We start from the raw sequence: 26,123 nt of genomic DNA on the forward strand, positions 1-26,123 counted from the left end.
CTTGCACACAAGGGTAGACTTCCACAATTACTTTTGAACATAGGTTGCCATGCAACTTTGATCCATTTGTGCAGGTGCGAGAGCTTTGGCCAAAGTCGATTGAATTGTCCGATCAATCCATTGGTGATGTAAAACTGCTCTCCTTCAAAGACTTCCTTGTTTAAATTGTTAGAAAAAACTGAAGTTGGGGATGAAGAAGCTTGTTTGAGGGGAATTTTTGAGCATGACATAAAGATCACTTGCGGATTAGAGACCATCTTGCTCTTTTTTGGCCGCGCATCTAAGCTCTAGCCTTAGTGCCTGACCCTCCTTGGGCAACGAGGTCCCTGAAGGAAGAATCTCTCACAACATTGGGCTTCTCCATACCAAATGGACTGGCAGCCGAATTATCACTCACATTGTCTCCAGGGGGTGAAATGTTGGAACGCGCAGGATAAGAGATTTGCTGCTCAGAGCCGCAATCCAAGCTTCTGTGACCAGGGGAAAAAATGCCTGTATCATTGGGGAAATCCTCGCTGCATCCATGGAGGCTAGGATCAACATTTAGGGCACCATCACTGCGGTTGTTGGAGGGGCAAATAGTGATAGAGCGAACATGAGCGACGCTTAGGGCATCAATGCCTTTGGCCCAATGCACCCCATCCCTACACATGCACCTAGGAGCCACAGAGGATCGAGCACATGGAAGGATTGGAGCGAAGTCGCAGGCAGAGGCATTCTGTAGCGAGGAAAAGCAAAAATGGCCCATTATTCTAGTATTTTTTAATAATCATTTTATATCACGTTTAATTATAACTATCGTGTTTAATAAACAATTTATATCATTAAAAAATATTTTTCACTATTATAATCTATTTGATCAATTTTAATATTAAAGTAATTAACTAAATTTAAAAATAAATTGTTGTAATGAGATTATACACATCACTTAGTAAATCACATAGATTTGTATATATATACGTTTATAATTAATTATATTATTTTATTTAATTAAACTTTTGAATAATAAAAAAGGTTAAAACAAACTTATATTGATCACTTAGTAAATTGCATAGATTTGTATATATACACGTTTATAATTAATTACATTATTTTATTTAATTAAACTTTTCAATAATAAAAAAGGTTAAAACAAACTTATATTGATCATATTATGTTAAATTATAAAATATATAAAATTCAACTAAAAAACATATAAAGATAATTACAATAATAGTAAAGTCTTTTTTCTAATTGAATAAATATTTTCTATTTAAAAATATTTAAGTGGCTATTCTAGCCGAATAGAAGAGTGGGAGCTTGAGAAATAAAAAGGATTGTTGCACAGAAAGACTATCATAATAACCATAAGACAACTTAGTAACATTAACATCGATTATACCCGAGACTATAATATTGATGACTAATCAATGACTAGTTTTGATCAAGGTATCAATAAGCGAATAAGGATGACAATGATATATTTAAAGAAACATCCGATTTCATCAAGTATCGCCACCTAATGATATAAATTGATTAAATTATGAGCAGCGATCATAAAAACATGTGTTGTAAGGGTAATTGACACCACTTCACTATATTGTAAAGAATAAATATGATTATACGTGTCAAGGTTGCGGTCTATTAAGGAGGACGTCGAATTACCTGGTGAAGAGGAAATATTAATATGGACGATTTGATATCTTCTGCTACGAATGTCCGTTTACAAGCACCGAGATATTAAGAGTTAAGTATTGGACTTTGGGACAGCTCGATCTTCAATCGATATTAAAATGTCGATAAAACATGATGTCCATTGTTGTAAATATGGACGCAAGTAGAAGCTTGGTGCCAATATCGTGAAAGGCAAATCAATGTTATATTGCATTTCGAAATCAAAATAATAATTCCAGAAAGCTTGTATTCAGATTATCGGATCCGTTCGGTAGAGTGGACTGTCTTTGTGAGACAGTTTCCCTACACTTGGACGGGATAGTATAGAAAGCATACTTAACTAAATACAAATGAAACTATTGAGCATCGATTAGTCTTTAGGAGATGATTAGGACAAATAACAAACACACATGAAGAGATGTGATTAAGGAAAGTTTAGACTATTCACAATCGAAGGATGCAACCATTCAACTCTACAAGGTATTTAATCTCACTCCAAGAGGGGCATGGAAGGACATCTTTTTCTTTATACAGCGAATCACAGATCTAGAAGAGTGGACTTTGGGCTCTTAACGTTTGCATCAGGAACGATACCTACAATAGTGACAACATCCCCTCAGTTGCAAGCATACAAATCTCCATCAAGTGCAACAACATAACATTAAGGGTGATATTAACAATTGAACCCACATACTTCATAAATAAATCAAACATCACAACAATCAGGAGGAAATTATATTATTTATTTAACCTAGTGGATCTGCTATGTAAGAACTAATGCTGGTGGCATTATCGGTGGCAAGCAATAATAGTACAAAGCATAGAAAACACCAAGGGATTGAAAATATTGAAGTTATATCTTAGAAACATACAAACATTTGATAGAGTAAGAAGAAGAATCTAAGAAATTGACCTACTTTCCAAGTAAGTCAATAAGGGGACATTACAAGGCACCAAAACTGGCACAACACACTTGAGTTGCTTCATTGCAATAGTCTATCAATCAGAGCACATTTGACATTTAACCATGAACTTCAAAACATAACATATTTGACATCCAAACATCAACTTCAAATCATCACTTATTTAACATCCAGCCTTGAACTCCAGATAAACACATTTGATCAATACATTTGACATCCAACCATGAAGATTCAAGCATGCAAATATAGGTTAAACACACTAATACCACAATTGCAAACTCTTCAATTCAACTCTTCATTAGGAACAACACAGTGTCACCACAATTGCAACAATCTCCCTGTTTGAACTCTTCATTAGTAACAACACACCATCACTACAACTATAATAATCTCCCCCTTTGTCATACAAGTGCATCATGAGTTAACATCAATGACAACACCCTGTTACCATATCTACAACAATCTCCCCCATTGTCATTGATGGCAACACTTGTTGAATGTTACATATACTCTCCCCCATCGATGTTACATACACTTATTGAAACATGAGATCCTTCTACTTCCCAAGAAGGCTTGTGCTTCTCCTAAAATCAATACTACCAACCCAATCAACATCACTATAAGCACTTAAGTGAAGGTCATTACTCTTTTTATACCATAGTCCATGGTTCAAAGTGTTTTTCAAATATCTAAAGATTCTTTTGACACCTTCACATGGGTTTCTTTTGGATTAGCTTGAAATCTTGCAACCAAACTTACTGCATGCACAATGTCAGGTCTGGATGTAGTAAGGTACAATAGGCCCCCAATCATAGATCTATACAAAGTTTAATTAGCTTGAGGTGACTCATCACCTTTGCTCAAATGACAACCCATTGCCATAAGCGTACTCACTGGTTTGCAATCTTCCATACCAAACTTCTTCAGCATCTCCTTAACATATTTAGCTTGAGAGATAAAGATGCCCTCATTTAACTGAGAAATTTGAAGTACAAGAAATAATGATAACTTACCTAAAATAGACATCTCAAATTTCTTTAGCATTTCTTCAACAAATTTCTTACACTAATTATACAACAACAATTATAATTCTTTCATCCTTAAGTTTTATATAGAGATTGTTATCTACGATATCTTTCTTGAATCCCTGTTGGTGTAAGTACTTGTCTAGTTTTGCATACCAAGCCCTAGGAGCTTGTTTGAGTCCATATAATGCTTTCTTAAGTTTGCATACCATGTTTGGGTCTTCGGTTAGTCGATATCTAACTATGTTGAGGAGGAATTACAATTAACTCTTTTCAATGACTGAAGAGCAAGTGACGACATTGCACTACCAATATTGAACTTGAATCTAGAAATGACATTACTACGAACTCCTTTGATAAGGCCATCATGATATATTGACACAATCACTTGTACAACCATTTCAAGAGCTATAGCTAGTTGTACTAAAATGATTTCTTTAAGCCACCCAATCTATAGAAACTAATTTTATCCACTATAATATGAGGTTAGGTATTATTGGTTGAGAACTCTAGAAATAGACCTTTTTCAAGAAAATGGTCTAGCTTGAGAATGGGAAAGCATTGGGAGACTTGTTAGAGACCCATTCGAAATAAGCAACCAAGAAGAGAAAGCATCAATGGAAGTCCAAGGCATTTAATCAATTTCTTTAGATAGGATGGATGAACTCCACATTACAATTAAGGAGAGCATTCATGACCCCTCTAATGTAATGCATTGGTCTATCTTAAAGAGACATTGCATGTTCTTCCTTAGGGGCTAGAAGCATTGGTGTCTAATCTATAGCATTGGAAAAGTGGAACCCAAAGTTATCATTTATTCAATGTGAGATATCCCAAAAAACCAATGATGAAATGCCATAGGAATCTTCATGGTTGGAGGATAGGGCATGCCCACTTGGTAACATAATTAATACATGGGCATCTTATAAGGGACTAGAAAGAATGTATTGAAACATTTGCTTGATAAGGGATACCCAACCTAGACCTTTTGATAAAATATGAAATAACCATTGCATATTCAAAGTTCACTTAGTCTTTCAAAATTCATTCTTAATTAAATGAATGGAAGGCCATTACCTAATATTATAAAGTATTGATTGACGTTTACTTTATATAAGTAGTTGTGGTTCAATTATGGTGAGCAAGCTCATTGTAAAGCCGATACTTGAATGTGGGGCATGCAATGCTCTAATATATGTAAACCTTCATTATTATCCCCTTATACTATGTACTAGAATAAGGCCTTGATCATAGTGAAGTCTAGACCACCTACTTGATTTTCCTATTTGTGGGTTACCTAGTAACTTATGTTCAAGCTTCGAGCATCCCCCTCGCTTTAGGATTGTCCTTGAAAAGTTGGTTTCCAAAAAATGTGGGTCACATTGGTCACCTATCACATTGAGAAAACCATTGGATTGAAACTAGCAAGCTAATCCACTAGATTTGGTATAACAATTCTTAATCTAATTGACACATGATAGCTTAGCTCCAAAGACTTTTAGAGGGGAGGTTGCCATAGAGATATCCCTCCTTAGTTGGCATACAACCATACAAAGGGATTCAAGTTCACCCTATGTCTATAATATTATTAGAGAGTCGAACCCCAACTTGTAATGTGAGAATTTGATACTCCACCTCAAAGGGGCAATTGTCTAATCTACTTAGTCTTGCTTTTCCAAAATCTACATTTTGAGAAAGTTGATTGTGCTTAGTTATAGAATTATTTAGCTCACCATGTGCAAATTTTTTTCTTAAGATCCTTGAGTCGCAATACACCCTTTATAAAGGGAGTGCTTTATAGTTTGAGGTAATTCTCTCGCCTTTCCCTTATCCATCACTTCCAAACTTCTCCCTCACATTGAAAGGAAAGAGAGAGTTTTATAGGATGATCAATTTCCTCCCTTTGAACAATGGTGAAAAGAGAATTCTTCCTTTTAGAAACATGCACTAACGCAAGGGAGATTCTCCCTCACAAACACCCACATTAGGAGTCAACTATGACATCCACTCAACTCACTAGGACCCAAAAATAGAGAAAGCAAACCCACTCATTCTTGGGTGCCCATTTTGAATGTTTATCATTAAAGGAAAGAATATGTTAGTAATGGCAAGTTGTTGAAATAATAATTGATTGTTCAATAATTACAAAAGAAGAGAAAATCTCCTTAAATAGAGAGGATCTTTTTATAATGGAAATGATCAAAAGAAGGGAAACACAAAAGACAAAAAGGAAACTCCTAAAACTAGCTAAAGGCGGAAGACATAAAAGGAAGTTTCTAAATATTAACTAAATGACTTAGATGACCATTATATCAATATTACAATTATTTTAATAGCCTCATGGTCACCTACTAAATACCCTACAAAAGATTTGACATAATTTGTAAGTCTTTTGGCCACAAATGCATAGACGGTTGCCCCCTTATCCTCATAACACTCCGTGACATGAGCTTGCTGTTGAGACCCTCCCTGGTTTGGTAAAACTTTTGGATATGATCAAGTTTACCACAATCCTTCCAACATTGTGTTGGGTAACAAAGCTACCTCTCCATAGCTAAAAAAATGCGTTGTGATGTCGCCTGTTGTTGCCCTAAGGCCGACTGTTGCTGCCGTCTAGCCTCCTGTTCGACCGGTTGCTGCTGCCGTCCAGCCTCCTCTTCGCCTAACTGCTGCATCCCTTGGCGAGGCTACTGTGTGTGCTGTGAATGGGGGCTCTACGGAGGTTTCTGTCCGTGCCTTGGCAGGGTCCGACAGTTTCTTCACCTCTCGCTTTGGTTGCTCGACTTCAGTCTTCCGTGCGGGCCTTACCTTCTTCGGGGGTGAGTGCTGGGTTTGCTCCGCCCCTTGGGGGTACCCTTGCTGGTGTGAAGCTGAAGGTTGCTCCTATGGTTGATCCTTGCAGGCCCAAGATCGATCATGTACCTATTGCTAATACGGAGCATGGTGATTCGGTGCATCCAGCGCCCTCTGCTACAGATTGGGGTGCCCGTGGCTTGGGGCCTGTGGCTGTAACCGTGTGCAAACCCTTGGCTTTCAGGATGTCTGCTGATACTAAAAAGGAGATCATCCACAACTCCTCTGTGTTTGAATCTCATGGTTTGATTTGCAGGTTTCGGGGCTTTTGGCCAAGCCTTCGTTAGTTGCACACTTGGATTTCCCAAAGCTGGGAACCGATCTTAAAGGGTTCAGTTAACATTTTTCCTTCAGTCAAGGGTTTTTTCATTGCTAAATTTGAACATGCAGAGGATAGATCGAAAATTTTATGTATTAATCCTTTCAGCTGGGAGGACAAATTTGTTTTGATGGTTAAACCCTGGTTCTTTGGTTTTAACCCATCTACTGATTCATTTAATGAGATTCCTATCTGGGTTAGGCTCCCTAACCTTCCCCTTCATCTATGGACAGACTCTTTGCTAGAGGAAGTGGGGGAGGCTTTAGGCGAATTCCTAATGATTGATAAGGATTCTTACCAAATTTATCATTCTACTTATGCTCGAATTTTGGTTTACATTGATGTTTCTAAAGGGCTTCCAGCTGAGATAGAGATTGAATCTTCCTTGGGATCTTGGGTCCAGCTGCTCGACTTTGAGGGTATCCCCTTTAGATGTCGAAAGTGCTTCCAAACTGGACATGTTGCCGCATGGTGTGAAACAGATAAAAAGAAAAAAAGATCTGCTTCTTGGTGGAAGGGTGCCTCCTCTGAACACTATTTTGTTAAAAAGAAAAGCTTCTCCCAGGTGGTTGCACAGGCTCCTCAGGCCGATGGTATTGCGCCTCTGGCTGCTGCCTCTGTTTCTGGTGTAGCTTTGCCTCAGGAGTGTGTGGATGCTTGCGGTGGCATCCCGATTGATTGTTTGAAGAATGCTGGATCTTCTTCTTTGGTGGATGACCATCCCGCTTCCCAGATTGCTGTTGGATCTTTGTCTGATTCTTCAATTTCTGCTGTCCTTGCCTCTCCATATGCTAGCTATGTTCCTTCTGGTGATGGGAGGTCCTCTATTCTGGACCCTTCCTCTTGGCAAAAGGCTGCTGCTAGGGTTGAGGAGGGATGGATTACTATTAAAAGTAAAAAATCTAAATCGTCCCAGTCCTCTTTTGATATGACCCTTCAATCCCACAAGGGTAGGTCAAATTCTTGATTTGTTTTGGTTGGGTTGGGGCTGTTGGTCTTTTGCAGCCCGTTGGTTTTTGTTGGGGGTCCTTCTTGTGTTGTACCCCATCTTTTGTTTGGCTGTGCCGAGTCTCTTTTGTGTTCTGATTCTTTGAGTGGACTTTCAAGCTTATCTTTCGGTTCGGGTTGCAGGTCCTTCCAAAACCTGTCTTGTATAGGGTTTCAGGTCCCTTCCAAACTTGTTTTCCTTAATCAAAAAACAAAGCTACCTCTCTTGCAATTCAGAGATATGAAAATTGAGATCAATTACTCAAGAACTTCATAGTTCTGAAAGAACATGATTTTGCCAAAATTGTCAAAAGAAGCAACACTCGCTCTTTTGTAAACAAATTATCAAAAAAATTTGCAAAAGAACAACGTTCACCCTAGAAACCCTAAGCGCGACCCAAAAACAAGTTGCAAGAAACCACAATTTTGTGGAAAAAAACGTCAAACACTTGATACGATGCTAAAATCACACACGATTTTGTGAAAAACTTGGCAAAAGGCTTCATTTTGTAAAAAAGGTAAAACCCCATGACCACGATTTTATGTAAAAAATCATGGAAAACCCTCAATTTTTATGGAAAAAATCAAGCAAAACCTTTCCATGATTTTTTGTGGAAAAAAATTTAGAAAACCCAAAAAACATCAACACCCTTCATGATTTTTTGTGATTTTTTTTTCGAAAACTCTCAAATAGAGAAAGAACCCATGAACAGAAAGACGACCAAAAGCAATTAAAAAACACCTTTGGAAATCTTCAATAAAACCCTTGATTTTTTTCTTAGAAAAAAATTGATCAAAAAACCCTTCTAAAAATTTCTCACAAAAAATTCAATTTAAGACCATGATTTTATTTAAAAGTCAAAATTTCTGACTTTTTTTTTGGAAACAACACCATGATTTTATCATAAAAATCTTCTAGAAATAAATTCTAGGTTAATACCCATGATTTAATTATTATTATTATTTTGTCAAAAACACTTAACCCACTTTGATATCATGAAATTATAATTGATTATTTGATAATTAGAAAATGAGACAACTCTTTAAATAGAGATTACAAGAGGATCTTTCCATAACGGGAACGATCAAGAATAGAAACACGAAAGTGTAGTGTCATAAAATTGCGACCCCTGCAATTTTAACCACATTTGGGGTCCTCGCCTTGGCGACGACATCTCCTTCCCTAATCGGGACCTATTTCTGCAGTTCCAATCCTTCACTTCCTCCTTCATATCTTGTGTTTGCTTTAGACCTTGTCCAGGCCCCAAAATAGGGTAGGACAGGGGTGTGGTGCCCCTGTCTCCCCTAGGACAGTGGCGTGGCGTGGCGCCCCTGTCCCCACCCCTTAGGGTGGTCCTTTGTTCGGTCTACCCGATCTCCTATGCATTTCTTGTCTTCAGAGTTTGTTATTCCTCTTTGTCGACCTTTGGTGGTTGAAAATTAATCCTTGAGGCATGTATAAAAAGGAATTCAATACCCTCATTCATGAACGGATGATAGATGATAAGAGATAGAGAGCATAAGGAGAAGAGACAAGATTTCAAGGTCATTATCAAGCATTCAAGCATTCAAGTCTTCTTCATTCATCCATTGGAGCAACATTACAACATTCATTTGCAAGCATGTGTGTGTTAGGGTTTTGTCATGTTACACGCCATTTCATATCACATTTGTGGTTACATTCAAAAAGAGAAGCAATCATCATCAACAAGTTGCAGATCTACAAGGTATACATTTCCATTGTTTACATTCAAGCATTTGCAATTACTTTCTTTCAAGGTTGATTCCTCAATCGGGGTTTGACTGAGGCAAACCCCTATCCACAACCCCCCTTTCTTCTCTTTTCTGTGTGTAGGTTGTAGGTGCAATCCACTCAGAATTCACATCCTTGTTTCCCTCAGATTTGGATCTAGTGGATTCAACCCCTATTTTGAATGTAAAGTCCTCCAAGTGAAAATCATCATAGTGGCTTCCTTTCTCTCTCCTAGGTGCGGAGTCCCTAGGATCCAATTTTCCACTTTAGATTTTGGTGAACCCACATTGCTCCTTTGAACTATACTGCTTTCATGCATTGAATAGTGGGACATTCTTGGAACCAGAGGGAAACCTCTTAGAGCAAGATGTCGTCACTTTTTGTACAGTGGGTCATTCTCGTAACCAAAGCATAGTCTCTTAGAGCAAGATGTCTTCTCTTCTTCTTTTCTTGTACAATGAGACATTCTTGGAACCAGGGGGAAACCTCTTAGAGCAAGATATCGTCACTTTTCTCTTGTACAGTGGGTCATTCTCAGAACCAGAGCAGGGTCTCTTAGAGCGAGGTGATGCCACTTTTCTCGTTTGCGGGGTGATTATTCTCGGAACCAGAGCATGGTCTCTTAGAGTGAGATATCACACCTTTCTTGACACTTGTACTATACATTGTATACATGTTGTAGCGTACTCAAACATAGACTCCTATGAGGCGCTTCGAACCTCACTTGCACACACGCACATGAGGCTGAGTGGAACTAATGGAGTTCTCACTCTATCTCTCTTTACATGGATCACCTAGGCATTGCACACACGCACATGAGGCTGAGTGGAACTAATGGAGTTCTCACTCTATCTCTCTTTACATGGATCACCTAGGCAGGCTCTAGGGGTGAGTTTGTCCATGTCCTTCCATGGATCACCTATTTTTAGGGGTGAGACGTCAATGGTTTCTTTCTTCTTCGCCTTTCTTCTCATGGGTCACCAAAGTGTGTATTCATGTTCTTTCTCTTCTTCCTCTCATGAACTCATAGTTTTACTATTGATAGTTCATGGATGATGTCAGCTTTTCTCTTTTATGTGATCGCTTGTGTTTATGTGATGGCATTGGTCTTTGTGTCCTGATTAGTGGTTGAGACATTTGAGCTCGAGATCTCTTCGGCTAGCTAGCTTGTCGTCTTGTGTCTTGTTCTTGTTGTGTCTTTTTTGCGCTTTGTCTTTGTTTTGTGTGCTCTTGCATATGTTGGCGTGAGTTGAGACAATAAGATTGGGGGCTTTTTGCTCCTGAATGTTAGTGATATCTTATACTCCTCGTGGTTTTGCTCTGCATTTCTCATCTTCATCTCTCTTTTCTTCTACTTTACCGGTAGTAGTGGCGTAAGCCATACTCCCGCTAAAGTGGGGGCTAAATGTAGTGTCATAAAATTGCGACCCTTGCAATTTTAACCACATTTGGGGTCCTCACCTTGGCGATGACATCTCCTTCCTTAACCAAGACCTATTTTTGCATTTCCAACCCTTCACTCTTCTTCTTTCATATCTTGTGTCTACTTTAGACCATGTCCAGGCCCCAAAATAGGGCAGGACAGTAGCGTGGCGCCGCTGTCCCCCTAGGACAGGGGTGTGGCGCCCATGTCCCCACCCCTTAGGGTGGTCCTATGTTCGGTCTATCCAATCTCCTATGCATTTCTTGTCTTCGGGGTTTGTTATTCCTCTTTGTCGGCCTTCGGTGGTTGAAAATTAATCCTTGAGGCATGTACAAAAAGGAATTCAATACCCTCATTCATGGACAAATGACATATGATAAGAGATAGGGAGCATAAGGAGAAGAGACAAGATTTCAAGGTCATTATCAAGCATTCAAGCATTCAAGTCTTCTTCATTCATCCATTGGAGCAACATTAAAACATTCATTTGCAAGCATGTGTGTGTGTTAGGGTTTTGCCATGTTACATGCCATTTCATATAACATTTGTGGTTACATTCAAGAAGCAAAGCAATCATCATCAACAAGTTGCAGATCTACAACGTATACATTTCCATTGTTTACATTCAAGCATTTGCAATTACTTTCTTTCAAGGTTGATTCCTCAACCGGGGTTTGACTTAGGCAAACCCCTATCCACAACCCCCCTTTCTTCTCTTTTTTGTGTGTAGGTTGTAGGTGCGCAACTGTAATTGCAGGTTTGGGCTTCATTTGCAGAGACAAAAGAACCCTTTTCGTTTCGCAGATTTTGTGGCGGACCATGTACATTCACACCACGGTCCTGACGAATTTTCTCCAAATTTGTAGGGCAGGCATCAGTTTAATTAGCTCAGATCCGAAGTTGCAGCACGATCCTGAATTGGTAGCACCTCATTTTACTCATTTCCTCTCTCTTGTCCACATAGTGAACAAGTCAACTTTCTCATTTACAAAAGAGGGTAAATCACACTTCAACCACTTGCAATCCACTCAGAATTCACATCCTTGTTTCCCTTGGATTTGAATCTAGCAAATTCAACCCCTCTTTTGAATGTAAAGTCCTCCTCCAAGTGAAAATCATCCTAGTGGCTTCCTTTCTCTCTCCTATGTGGGGACTCACTAGGATCCAATTTTCCACTTTACAGAAAGATATAGAGGAAACTTCCTAAAATTAACTAAAGACGAAAGACATGAAAGGTAGTTTCTAAATACTAACTTATTGACAAAGATGACCATTATATCAATATTACAATATTATTTTTATAGTTGTAACTCCCATAATCCACGCCAAGAAAGACATATTTGAATATTTGCCTTAAAATTACCTCCAAAATGAATTCAAAGTACAATAAGGTTGCAACATATGAAAGTTGCCAAAATATTTGGTCTTATTGCTTCAAATTATTCACTTACATCATTTATTTAACTAGACTATAGGAAATTAAAAATAAAACATATTTTTGGTTGATGAGGATAGCCTCTGCACCATCAATGCTCTTACATTAGACACCTAGGGCAATCGAATGACTTGTGCTTGTTCTTCATCCATCATCCCCCCTTATCCTCTTCCTCTTTCTTCTCCTTCACCTTACTCTGCACCTTTCTATCTTCATATTTCCTCTCTTTCTCCCTCTTGTGAAATTTATTTGACTATACCATGATTCATCCTCCCACTCTATTTCGTCATCTTCATCACCTGCGTTCAAAGCAATACTAGCAACTCATAGAAATCAAGGAATTCGATTTGCTCACCTTCCTCACCTTTCTTTTCTTCTCACATTTCAGCAAAATCAATAACACTTTGCTTCAACTCAACCTACAACTTCTTATTGTTGGACTCTTCCACTTTTATTTTTTCATATTTGTTTACCATTTTAGTCAAAAGAAAATTAGCCTTGACAATATTTGAAAAATTAATAATTATCTTTACATTAACCTCTTTCACTTCTAGTGGAACATCCTTCTCAATTTTCTCATATTCCTTATCATTCACATGTAAACCAACTTCATCGACAATTTTAGAAATATGAGATTTTACCTCATTATTTTTTGCTGAAACTTAAATTGCTCCACCTATTGTCAATGCAATCCATTCTCTTTTGATGCGTGCAACTTGCATTGGTATATCCTCTTCTTTATTCTTATTTGCACTTTCCAATACTTTCTTGTCCTCCAAGAGGCTCTCATCTGTTGTTGCAATTTCCTCTTTCTTTCTCCTTTCTTTCTTTATGCTTATCTTCATTTCTTGCTTTCATTTAACTTGAATTGTGTTGGCTTCTTCAACATGTTATTTTTTCCATAATCTTCCCATCAGTGGACTATAGAAATGTAGATTTTCGCATTTCTTCTTGTTGTCCTCTTTACTCAATCGAGCTCTATTTCATGATAGATATCTAGCTCTTCCCCTTCTGCTGGATGACATTCCACCCTCTCATAATGCATCTTTTTACTCTTATTTTGTATGCCCTCTTTGCTTGCATACACAACTTCATTTGCAAATAAATTATCATCAAAAGAATAATGAGTCAACCTTTACCCATTTTCCTTTCCTAAAATATTCTTTTGTTTTTAAACTTTTGTTTTCAACTCTCTCATGCACTCATTCTTGAGTTTTCTCATCTCAATCATGAATTCCTTCCTTCTCTTCTCAAGCAATGAAATTTCTAAATCCAATCCTACATTAAACTTGAACTTTGTCCTCTTCTTTGAAGACATCTTTAAAGACACAAAAGTTTCTATGCAGTTACAAGTCCTCCTTCTAACAACCTCTCTCACTTTAGGGTACCTTTTATAGTTTCAGGTACTCCTTGCAACAAAAATTACCACGTCACACTACCCTCTACCCAACAAATATTTTTGGAAGACACATCTCTCTCTGCACCTTGTACCCATCCTCAACCTCTGTTGGAGGATAGTAACAAACTCATGCAATCCATCCATAAATCCTAGTGCTAGACTGCCCCACATTCAACTCTTTATCTACATACTTGGGAACACTTTCTCTAATACTTGTTATCTACTCTCTCTCTCAAATACCCATATTAAAACTACAAATTATCATGAATTAGAATGTTGCAAATCAATAAACAACTTGAAATATTAACTTTCAAACAAGAAATTTCTTCTATTCAAATTCAAGGAAATAGCCTCTAAAAAGCCTTACATCAAAATGGGTTTCAAGAACCACAACCTACAACAATATGGGTTGCATTACATCAATTATTTGTAGTTTTTGGAGATGGCAAACATGAAGTTTAATGGTAGCTTCACCTGCAGACAAACTTGAGGTCTTCTCCTACCCCGCAATTGTAACTTCAACACTTCTTTTCCAAATCCTTCCCCTTTTCTCAATCTCTCCCTTCAAAACTCCCAAACTTTTTAAATTTTTGAGTATGAGATTGTTTTTTTGAAAGGTGTAGTTGCCAATAACTGCACTAGTTATCATAACCTTAGATTTGGTAACTCTTCCAAATGCTACGCCAAAACAAGAGAAGGCTTCTCACACACTTAGAAGCTTTGCTTAATTGCTCAATGATGGCTTGGCATCTATGCCCGACAACCTGCTAACAAAAGGAATCAACTATGACGCTCACTTAACTCACTAGGACCTCAAAATAGAGAAAGCAAACCCACTCATTCTTGGGCGCCCACTTTTAATGTCTATGAGTAAAGGAAAGAATGCACGAGTTATGGCAAGTTGTAACTCCTAGAATCCATGCCAAGAATGGTATATTTTGAATTTTTGCCTTAATTTGCCTCCAAAATGAATTCAATTAATAGTAAGGCAATGACGTTAGAAATAAAATAAATATTGTTAGGTTGCACAACATTTGAGAAAAATGTTTATGCATTGGGGAGGAAGAAAGGGTTGGGGTGGGAAATAAAATAAGTGGTGTTAGGCTTGTGGGTGGGGGAAGGCCATATGGGGGGTGGGAGAAGAAAACATCAGATGATTAGGGAAGGAAGGGTTGGGGAACCTTGAATCAAGGCCATCATAAGACTTTTTGCTTTTACCCAACTTTAATTACCCAAGAAATCGTGTTATGTACAAATGTGATGATAACATTAGTTCAATTTAGTAGCATTTTTTGGTATTACTAAGTTCTATTAGTCAACTACAAGAGTATAACTAACTCTACTTTATTCCTTGATTTATTTTACCTCCTACTTTATTTTTTCCTATACTAGTAGGCTTAGGTATTTTTTCCATTGTACATGCATGATATCCTTTATATTTTGTAAAATTTAGATATCTATTCAAAATAACTTTATGGTACACAAAATAGAACTAAACTTGAAGTATCCATAATATAGAAAAGTAAGATATAAGTACCAAGACAAAAGACACAATCAACCCTTTAATATTGTTTTTAAAATGACCAGATTCTAGAATGTTTGAAACTTTATTTTTGTACATTTCAATCTAAAATACTAGATTAATAGAGATCTATAATGCCCAAAGTGGTTGAAATTGTAAAAATAATATGCTTATAGAATAAGAATAAAAATTGCATTGGAGTGTGGATATTAGAAAATGACACTAGAAAATAAGTTTGTTTGTGAAAGCTATGATTATTTCTGCTTTTGAAAGCATGATTGAACAACAAAATATCTAAGAAAATTCTGATGCTAAAAATAAAGAAGTCAACCATTGCAAAGAGCACAATTTTTTTTTGCACTTCAAAAAAATTACTCAAAAAAATACCATTATGTGAGGAAGTTATGTTCATTTGAATTTAGGGTGGGTAATAAAAAATGCCAATGTATAGGTGTCCCTTAAAATTTTATTTGAAAATAATGATTTTAGCATTTCATATGATAATACCATCATTCAATAGTAGTACACATTGTTGCACACATGTACTAATGTTTTGATGGTAAGGCCATATGAATTTCCACATGAATAGTGCCAAGCCAAAAAAAAAAAGACCCCCCCAAGCAACAATATCTAACTTTAACAAATTGTATATCAATTTATAGGTTTTTATATATTCTAGATGTAATGCTAGTGTCTATTTGGTTCCAAAATGCCCAAAAATATTGATAGCTTACAAAACACATGCAAATCAAATATAAATAAAACTTAGTTGTATATTTTCTTCCTATAACCTATTTTGAACAAAATGAAATCATGATCTAACCTATGTTCCACAGGGACACTTCCTCGGCCTTGGTATCCTTTTCCCCATACCAAGGATGGTATGGGGACACGAGAATGTTTTTTCAATGTTTCTTGTCCGTTCTAGAAATAGGGGACATTTCTGGGCCTATTGCTCCAATTTTAGCTCTTTGGACAATCCATAAAAAATGTCTAGTTGAGTTACAAGTAGAAATAACATGTTGAGTAGAAAAAATGGAGCAAATGTTTTGGTTGCAGACTTAAAGTAGATGCAGAGGATGTGAGACTGGAAGATTTTAAAAAACAATGCTAAGCCAAAATGTTTTTTTTTTGTAATAGCTTGCTATTTTATTTTGTATAAGATCATCAATAAAATTCAACAAAAATGCATAGGACTACTTCACTGCAACACTCTCATACAACCTTGACAAATTTGGTAGCGCACCTTCATGTGACCACCATGTAGTTTGGATATCCACCATTTTATCATTTTTATTCGTGGATGGCTCCTAAAGCATTGGATTGATCTTGTTTCCATTGGTTTTGGAAAGTGGTCGATATTCATTTAACAAAAGAAATTCTTATGTTTCTTGCATGATTGAACACTTTAAATTCTAGGGACAATCTATCACATGAATGAACTTACTCAGGTTATTGCCAATTTTTAGAGTATGCTTTGTGAAAGATAATTCAAGGAATCAATGCATATAGCTTATAAGCTTATATTGCATGAGAAAATTTAATAGTTTAAGTATTTCAAAATTTCTTCCAAAAGGGAATGAGAATGATGCTTAATTCTTTTTGCTAGTATAATGTTTTTTACCCAATCAATGATGAGCATTAATGTCTATGATGAATGCTTTATCATTTTTAGGATATGCCTATTTTTTTAAGAGCCATCCCTTGTCGTCCCTTCGAAAATGGCCCAAAAGTACCCTCGTACTAGAAATGATGCACACACCCAAATTCATGAAATCCATTGTCTCTCAAAATATAGAAATGAACTTTGACCTTTCTTGATGTTAATGGATAGAATACTATGTTAGATTGTACAAATAAGCAATAAACTATCTAAGACCTAGTGAAAGAGTAGATACAACATAACTATTCAATAAGATCAATGAATCAAATATAATATATTCATTCAAAAATAATATATAAGTTATTACAATGAAAGAATATAATACATAAAAATAATTATAATTTAATTCAAGTATTTCACACTTTTTTATTTTTGAAAGTTCACTTGATGGTCCTTTGAATGTAAATTTTTCTTGGAGATGCTCAACATTTCTAATTAAATGGTCAACCATTAAAAGAAAAATAAATTTCCAAGGGATTAAATAACATGATATGATAGTTATATGTTTATTAGTTTTAGTTTATTTTAGTGAAAAATGACTTTTTTTATTTAATTGGTTGTGATTGTAGGGATATTAATCAAGAGATGCGCTCTTATTCAGATGATATAAAGCAATATGTTATGGTGGATAGTTGTCTTATCTAAGAATGGTTAGCATGATCAAGGGCATTGATTGAGCTGTTACCACAACTTCTTATGAGGTGATCTAACAATGATGCATCATGTAGAGATAATGACCCAATATTCTAGGAGGGATCAATAAACAAAGGTTACCTTTATTGTCCCCTTTATAAAGGCAATACAAATACTAGTAATAAAGATAATCATGTAAGATAAATTACATGAACCTCCTACATTACCTTTATAAGATGCGAAAGAACATTAGGAGAGACGAACAAGAGGAGTTAGATTAATTGATAAAGATTAAAAGTATTAGATTTAGTAGCATACAAACATACATTAAATGAGGGATATTACTGATGGGAAGCTTATCATAGAAAGAAAGGAAACCACTAATAGAGTAGTAGAAAATTTATGTTCTTAAGAAACCCTCCTATGAATAGGTGTAAGATGCATAAGGACCCATCCAAATGTTTTTGAGAATTTTTTTGGCGTAAAAAAGAGAAATGATAGGATCAAATTTCTAGAGGGTGAGAGAATGAGATTATAATTAATTGAAGGAATTTTTAGTTAGAGTACATTTTAAGAAACTGTGTCTTGAAAATTATATTAAAATTATGACAAATATTTAATTAAAATCATAAAATTTTGGGTGATTTTTTAATTTTAGAAATCAAATTTAAATTGGAGGGTAGTATTTCTTGATGTATCAAGTTTTTTATATATAGACTATTTTTTCTTATTAATGTATAACATTTATGGTGATTCAACATTTAAATTTCCTATTAGTATTTAGCTTTTGAATGTAAATATGTTGAATTGAGATGAGCATTGAAAATTGAAAATAGCCCCTACTAAATTTGAGTGATTAGGGTGGTCGTCTATGGAAAGACTCAAGCCCAAGCATAGCACAAAAGACAAATACTCATGCAAAGGTTTGGCTTTATAGATTATATTGATGAAAAATTCAATATCATAAATACATTGCATAGTTGAAGTAAAAGATTTGACAAGATGTCTACAACTTTTATTCACAAACATAAATGAATGTGGCATAAAATGGTTGTTTATAAAAATCATAACTAGAAATGAGAATTCCTATGAAACTAGAAAGAGAAAGCATATCTAATTATTTTTCTTATGACTTGCAATATCCATCAATAACAACTTTCTAAATGTAAAATAAAATACAATGTAGTTGTAAACCAAGAAAAGGAAGTTGTAATGATCCAATTTGAACCATCTACATCTATCCATCCTAATTGTTGTGCTCAATGATGGTTAGCATTTTGTTACATGGCTAGAGTGTATTAACATGTAGCACTACTAAAGTATTTAAGTGTCTTGCATAGAAAAATTCTTATTCGTGCATAGGAACATCCAATGAATGGGATGCATAAGCCTTCAATAAGAGCATAAGGAATGGTGAATGCACATTGGTTTGCAATGTTTAAAATAATTGTGCTCTAATAATTTTCCCCTTTTGAAAGTGATGAACCCATAACATGTTTGGTGAGTTGTGGAAATTGAATATGGAATTGTTGAATATATTATACCACTTTGCTTGACTTGTATATTACCTTAACCACTCTAAATGATTGATATGAATCTTGGCATGTGCACATTGTGGTATTTTGAACATGACCTCATCTTTCTCGAAAAAACAAAAGTATTAAAGATCCGACTTTGAAGGTTGTAGTTGATGCTTGATCAATAAGAGGATGAAAGTATGGCTTGAGTAGTTCCACGCTAAAAACATTGGATGTTAATCCAAGTATATTAAAGATTAATAAGAAAAGTATTCTCAGTAATTACACCTAGTATGGTGTATAAAACACAGTATAAAGGCTTCATCTTCTAATGTGGACCCTTGAAGTGTTCCTTCTGAAGATGAAACTAGACCTTATCACCAACCTTAAGGAATAAAGTATGCAATGAGCATTGCAGCTCTTTGTATTTGCTTTGTTGTTGTAATAGAATCTACTAAGCCTATTAATTAACATTCTTAATATATTATAAACATTTATAAGTTTTATTTTCTTCTCATTACTATGCATGTATTTAAGCATGGTGGTGCATAGAAGGATATGTTGATGGGTTCTTTAGGCTAGAAGCTAGAAATGTTTGAGAAAGACCACACCTTGTATAACTATGCAAAGCTCCATTATAAGTATGTAAGATCTAAAGTAGGTTATTATCCTAAATGCATTTGAGTGCATGTAGTTGTACATGTACAATAGGTGCAAAAGTGCGCAATTCATTACCTCTATTGACTAGTATTCTATGAATGAGAGGTTGTGTATTGAATTAACTATGTATCCAATATTTTTCACATGAAACACAAAAATACACTAACAAATCTTGGGTCACAATAACAAAATGATGAAGGTAGTTTGAAATGTACTCAAATTTGATTGAAGAAGAGGTGTGTTGCCTCCTACATTACGATGCTTTTCTTGCAATAAATCACAATGGCCATATTTGGTAATTTCTCTAATATAACAAATTGCAGAGAATGATGGTGTTTCATCATAGGGCTTTTGCTCATTACATTGATTCTAAAAGTTGAACCATGGCCTTTGTACAATTTCAAGAGGTGTGTAAAACTTGATTTTCTTGTTCCTAGACTAGGTGATATGGAATCCAATAATTGATATGGTGCCCAACATCTATGTGTATGTAATGCCAACAAAAGTTTTTTTTTATAGCATCACAAGTCTTGGTAATGTTGAAGTGTTTAGTAATCTTGAACTAGTGTGCCTCCTAGATGAGTCATTAACGAGGTTCTCCTTTTGGAACACACAAATGTTTGAGCTTGGAGAGGATCCTATCACTCAAATGAAATTCACAAACTTGTTTGCCTTTTGTGAGATCAACATATATCTACATGATATGAAATAGATTGAATTGAGGTTCTCCCAATTCATGAAATTACGACGATGTAATTCTAGTGTATAAAGTAGTGGTATATTGAGACAATTTTCTACCTTATCATCTTTCCCCTTCTTGTGCTTGATTACCAAATAAAACTACAATAGGTATGTATACCCTTTCATGTGGTAAACATTCTCTACATTTTTTATTTGTATTGAAACTAAAGTGGCTTTTAATTGGAATGAATGTCTATTTCCTTACCCACAATGTAGTGTTGGCACTACTTGATATCTTTTAAAATGCAAGAAAGTTCTTTCTCGTGGGTGGAGTTTATTGTGACCTCATAGTTGTTGAGTAATACAATTCATTTCTATTTGGAGTGTGTAGTTTTCCTCTTGAAAAGGTTTTCTCTATGTAATTTAATTTGTTCCGGTATAATTTATTTGTGTTTTCTTTTCTATAACTATGATCTTAGTCATTTTACACATATCTCTTCAAAGTTTAGTGTGGGGAGCATTTTTTGCACCACCACTTCTTTCTTTGGGTATTAGAATTTGTTCACCTCATATTCTAGGTGTTATGGCCAGAGTCTTTTATGCTAATCATGGATTGAGTGAGAGTTTATGTAGAAGGAAGTATTGTAGGAAAAATGATTAGAATATTAGATAGAGACTTATGGATTGTTGTAGCTAGATCCAAATTGGTTGTAGCAAAACATGAAGATTGGAACATATTGGGAAAAAAAAATGAAGTGTCTTTTTAGACTTTATTTGGAAGATTTAGTGTAAACTATACATGAATAAGCTATTTCAAGGAAGTTGGGGGAAATTTATAAGGCTAAATCCTTGGTGCATAAAATTTTCTTGACAAGAAGCTCCATACCCTTAGTATAGAGGATGTTGCTTCTATAGCCAAGTATGTGATTGTGGCCCAATTGCACTTTGTTGGAGTAAAAAATGAAGAAGTATTATCACATGAGCTTCTTTTTCTATCCCAAACTCATGGAATCATCTCTTGATGGTCACTAGGATCATTATCTATCATAAATAATTCTAATCAGTGATTTGCTTTGGGTGAATGAAATTAATAATCATTCATTTTAGGCTATAGTTTATAATTATGAAGCAAGGGACCCTTGAATAATTGCGACTAGAAGGAAAGGGCAACAAGTGTAAATGGGTGTATCCTTTCAAGACAAAAGGGTATGACCATGTCCATTATGAAGGGTATAAAAAGGAAGGAGCCTCATTTGTAGAGGGCATCAAATGAAAAACAGAAAAATAGAAGGGGAATCAAGGAATTAAATCTGATTCGAATGTAATTTAAAAAATATATAGAAATCCATAATATTAAGATTGGTATGTATTATGTTTGTATATAATATGTATTTGTTTATAAATGTGGTAGGATGCTTTAAGTTTATGTATTTAATATTGCCAATCCATTAAGAAATATAAATATAGTAATCATTTATTTGATTTCTATTAGCAATTATAATAGAAATCAATGTGAAATGTTTTGTAGGGAGATGCAACAGTATTGATTTGCCGTCAAGTACCCTATCCAAGTTGAATTGCTTGTGGGCCAAAGGGCTGAATGACTTGAAGGCTCATTCCATGCCCCTGGGCTTGGTTGAGGAGGACAATCTCTCGATGCTTTATCATGCTTTCCCATTTCATTCCTAATATGGTTGGTTGATGGAAATAAGCTAAGAAATAGATCCATATGAATTTAGGATATTTTGTTTTTAATGGGGATTAGTTATGATCATAAGGCTTGATGTTAATTAATTACAAATCTCTCTATGTTTTATTCATAGAATTCTACTTGTTAAAAAAATGTATTGTTGGAATTGTTATTTTGGGCAAAAATCAGGTATAACTCCAAAAGGGGACATTACAAAGGTAAAACCTTTCTTTGTCCTTTTTCGTGTGGTTTAAGTTATTTAGACAACAAGGAGTTATAAAGGCACCCTTAAAAATTATAATTATCAATTCTCCCTTGAAAATAAATAATAAAATTAGTTCCTTCTCGTCTTTACAATTGATTATATAGGAAAGATCACTTACCATTTAGTAATGTCTTAATTTATTTTTTTCTCTATTCATAAAAGAGACTTAATCTAACATACCTAGCTTAGACTTAAAAAAATTGAAAGATATCATTTTTCAAAATCCTATTAAACATTTGTTATACTTATATCATAAATCCATTAAAACATAAATAGAAATATTATTTATTATTCTTATAAATAATTACCAATACAACTACTGATTATATCTCTACCATCCTAATAAGTAGAAAAAAGTAACAAAAAACAAAAGAACTAAACTTCTTCTAAACAATAGTCAAATGTTTATTTATTTATTTGTTTATTGGATTAAGGATAATAGTCAAATGATTTACTCACTTCATAAAGTCACAATTAAAACAATAAGTAATAAAAGAGTTTTCTCACTATCCTTCCAAAACCAGTTTGCTTACAATTGATAATACAGTTTTATACATGTAGCTTGTCGTTCGTCAGAAGACCACAGCAAATTAAAACTACTACAACGGCTTTCGTTGATACTTTGTCCATTTCCGGACATTGATATTATTATTATTTATATAATCAAGGTTGTGGCTATTCTGGCTTAAAAACGGATTTTTCGTACTGTGATAGTGATGTGTTAGTCAATCGTAATCATTTATTGCAAAATCAACAGTATAAAACGCGCGGCTAACGTGCATGTTAGTCAATCCCTATTACTATTTTGGAACCAGAATAGACACATCCTATAATCAATGAGCTATAGTCAACTTGAACTAACAATATGTGCAATAGATGCATAATAAGAAAAGGCCCTATTTATGTAGTGCTGGTATGAATCAGGAAGATCAGGCTGATTTGAATGATTAAATGAACAGTTTGTCCTCTAAACAAATGGCTAGTATAAGTCAGATATGTTTATATGCGAAAATTTATACTGCACACCTTCTTATTGGGTTCCTAGGTTCATACGATGTGGATATATATAAACATTTACTCACCAGTACATTTCTATAATAACTAGATCTCTAACAGAAGATGTCTTTTGGTTTATCCCTGAGCTAATTAAAAGGACATGCAAACTAATTACCCCAATTCTGCTTCCATGGTACAACCAGGTAGAGAAGAGATTTGACGACGAGCATTCTTCTTCTCCTCGATAGTATTTTCATCCGGCCAATCTAAATGACTGTAATGTTTTTGGAATGCCTAGCTGAATTGCGAACAGCACAGGGCTACGCATAATAAAATGGAGTATTGATGAAACCATTGGATCTACAATCCGGGTCGTCTCCTCCAGATACCAGGTGGATTCCGCGTAGCACTTGGGAAATATGGGAATGCTGATTGTCGCTTCAATGGCCTCCTGCAAGCTGGAGTCGATGTCTTTGCCTTTCTCCAGTTTTTTTCGCTGTACAGGTTAAAACAACACATTTTAAATTTTGTGATTCATCTTAAATTATAAAATTCATTTATCAGTATGATTTGATACGAATCATTTAAACAAATCATAACTTTGAATGTACCGAGACCTCCTAAATCTTGTTACAGAAAGATTTCTGTAACATGGTCAACTAAATTTTTTCTCACTTATTCTCCAAAAAGGCTGAGAAACATAAGAAACACATTTTTTCTTCTCCAAAAAGGCTGAGGAGAAACACATTCTAAAGAGTCTTTCTTCTAATTATTCCATGGTAGCATGAGATGCTTCTCACCTGCTGCCATAGGTTATGCCTCTCTTCCTAATTACTGATTTCTTAAAGCCATAAATATTTGGCCCATTTTCACCAAAGAATGAAGATGAATCCGCCGCATGTTAATTCTTTCGCATTCCTTGTTCTTCCCTACAATTGATTAAATATGAGAGTCACCATTCAGCAATGCGGCAGAACTCTCTTTCCTTTTTATGAAAGAGATTATATTAATGTTTTTTATCATCTGATTAAAAGGAATCAATAACCGATAAATCTTTACGTCACTAAGCAATACAGTTGACGTTCTCTGTAGATGGGGAAGGGTTTAAAGAGCCAGGATGTCGTGCTTAGTGCTTACAGATGATCTCAGACATTTTACATTGGGGTGTGGGTAATCAAGTCAACAGGTCTTTTTTTTGTTTACTTACAACTGATTATACCTTAATAATATGTATTCAGCAGTGGATTTAAGCTCTGTTTTTATATTTTGTGAAAGAGGTATCCCTTAATAATTTCTGATGTTCCGTTCTTGGGTTTTGAGGAATCAACAAGCAATACATGTTTATAGCTATATAATCAACACTGCTCTGAGCTGGGCTTTTCTTTGAGCAAGCCATTTATAAAACAGCAATTGCCTTTGTAAGTTTGAGTTTGGTTGCGTATCTTCTTATGAGATGTGGACCATTAATCTTTTAAAGATTTTCTGTAGCAACTGTTTATTTTCTTTAATATCTTTTTAAGATTTTCTGTAGCAACAGTTTATTTTCTTTAATGTGTATCCACAGTTAAAGAAATCATTTCAATCCTGAGAATGTTTATATCTCATCTTGTTTGAGATGATTGTTAGGTGTTACTGAAGGTAACCTCAACAAGGTGGAAAAAGTTAATTAGTAGATATATTCTATCAAGCTATCTTGAGAAGAGTTTGATTTTTGGTCTTTTTTGTCATAACATTTTTAGTGTTTTAAATCGTTTTTATGGTAATTTCCATGTTACCTTTAACATTTTTGTGATACATTTCTATTATTCTTTAGAAAATAACTTCTCTTTCAAGAAGCATTTGGGATGATCAGGATCCATATTTAAATTGTCTTCAGGCATTGAATAAGATCTACATTGTTTGACTGTATGGAAGATAGCCACCATTTTCTTTTTATCAGTTGGGTTCAATGAATACTTACATTTGAGTTGGTGATTTTCAAATGTAATGCGTTCATCTTTTTGTTGAAGTATTGCTCCTATTCCATTCCTAGAAGTATCACATTCCCTACTAAAGTTTTTAGGAAAAAATGAGATCGCGAGAACTAGACTTACATAGCTTCCTTTAGCTTCACCCTAGTGTCTCCATCATTCTATTGGAAGAAATCAAATCAAACACATTAGATATGTATGTCTTTGCCAATGATATGATTAGGGATCCATTTCTAGCTAGGATACTTTTTGACTTTGCATCATATATTCATTCCACTACTTCGATGAAGTCATTATTTACAAAGATGTTGGGCACAATCACCTTGCCCATATCTAGGATCCATCGATTCTTTAAGGGGAAGTGATCTAATCTCTTTTGGTACTACTGTTCAAAGAGTGACCACCTAGGGACTAGTATGATTGCATCCTTGACCCCCTCGAGCTCATTCGAAAATTTGTCATATGATCCTCCCAAACCAAAAATGTTCACATGCTTTTTTGTTAACCCAAGGCTCTAAAGAATAGGTAATATTAAAATCTCTTGTTCTAGATGTTCCAACCATGGTTACAGGCAGGGTTTTGCAGATATGTGAGGGTTTCACAGTATGTAACAATTCACCAAAATTCTCTTCAAATTTGAACTTAAATCACATTATCCTAGTACTTACAAGCCAAAGAACACAAATTTGAAGAGAACTGAGCAAGAAAGGACTAAAAATTTTACTTAGAAACCAATTGTTGATCTTTAAAAGGTTG

General features: G+C 35.1%; 1 protein-coding gene across 5 annotated transcripts in view; it reads left to right on the plus strand.

Moving 5' to 3' along the window:
* Positions 1 to 24,600, plus strand: part of LOC131040577 (disease resistance protein RPV1) — a 30,453-nt gene extending 5,853 nt beyond the window's left edge. For 2 of the 5 annotated variants that reach the window (XM_057973522.2, XM_057973526.2), the window contains exon 6: positions 16,129 to 16,407. In XM_057973522.2, the coding sequence (XP_057829505.2) occupies positions 16,129 to 16,318 (190 nt within the window). In that variant the 3' untranslated portion in view covers positions 16,319 to 16,407. Of the gene's footprint in view, positions 1 to 16,128; positions 16,408 to 17,524; positions 18,222 to 21,974; positions 22,337 to 23,600 lie in introns of those variants that run through there. The other 3 variants (XM_057973525.2, XM_057973524.2, XM_057973523.2) reach the window with 3 other exon arrangements.
* Positions 24,601 to 26,123: the final 1,523 nt, after the last annotated feature.

This window comes from Cryptomeria japonica, chromosome 4 (genome assembly GCF_030272615.1).
Source record: "Cryptomeria japonica chromosome 4, Sugi_1.0, whole genome shotgun sequence".
Lineage (NCBI taxonomy): Eukaryota > Viridiplantae > Streptophyta > Pinopsida > Cupressales > Cupressaceae > Cryptomeria > Cryptomeria japonica.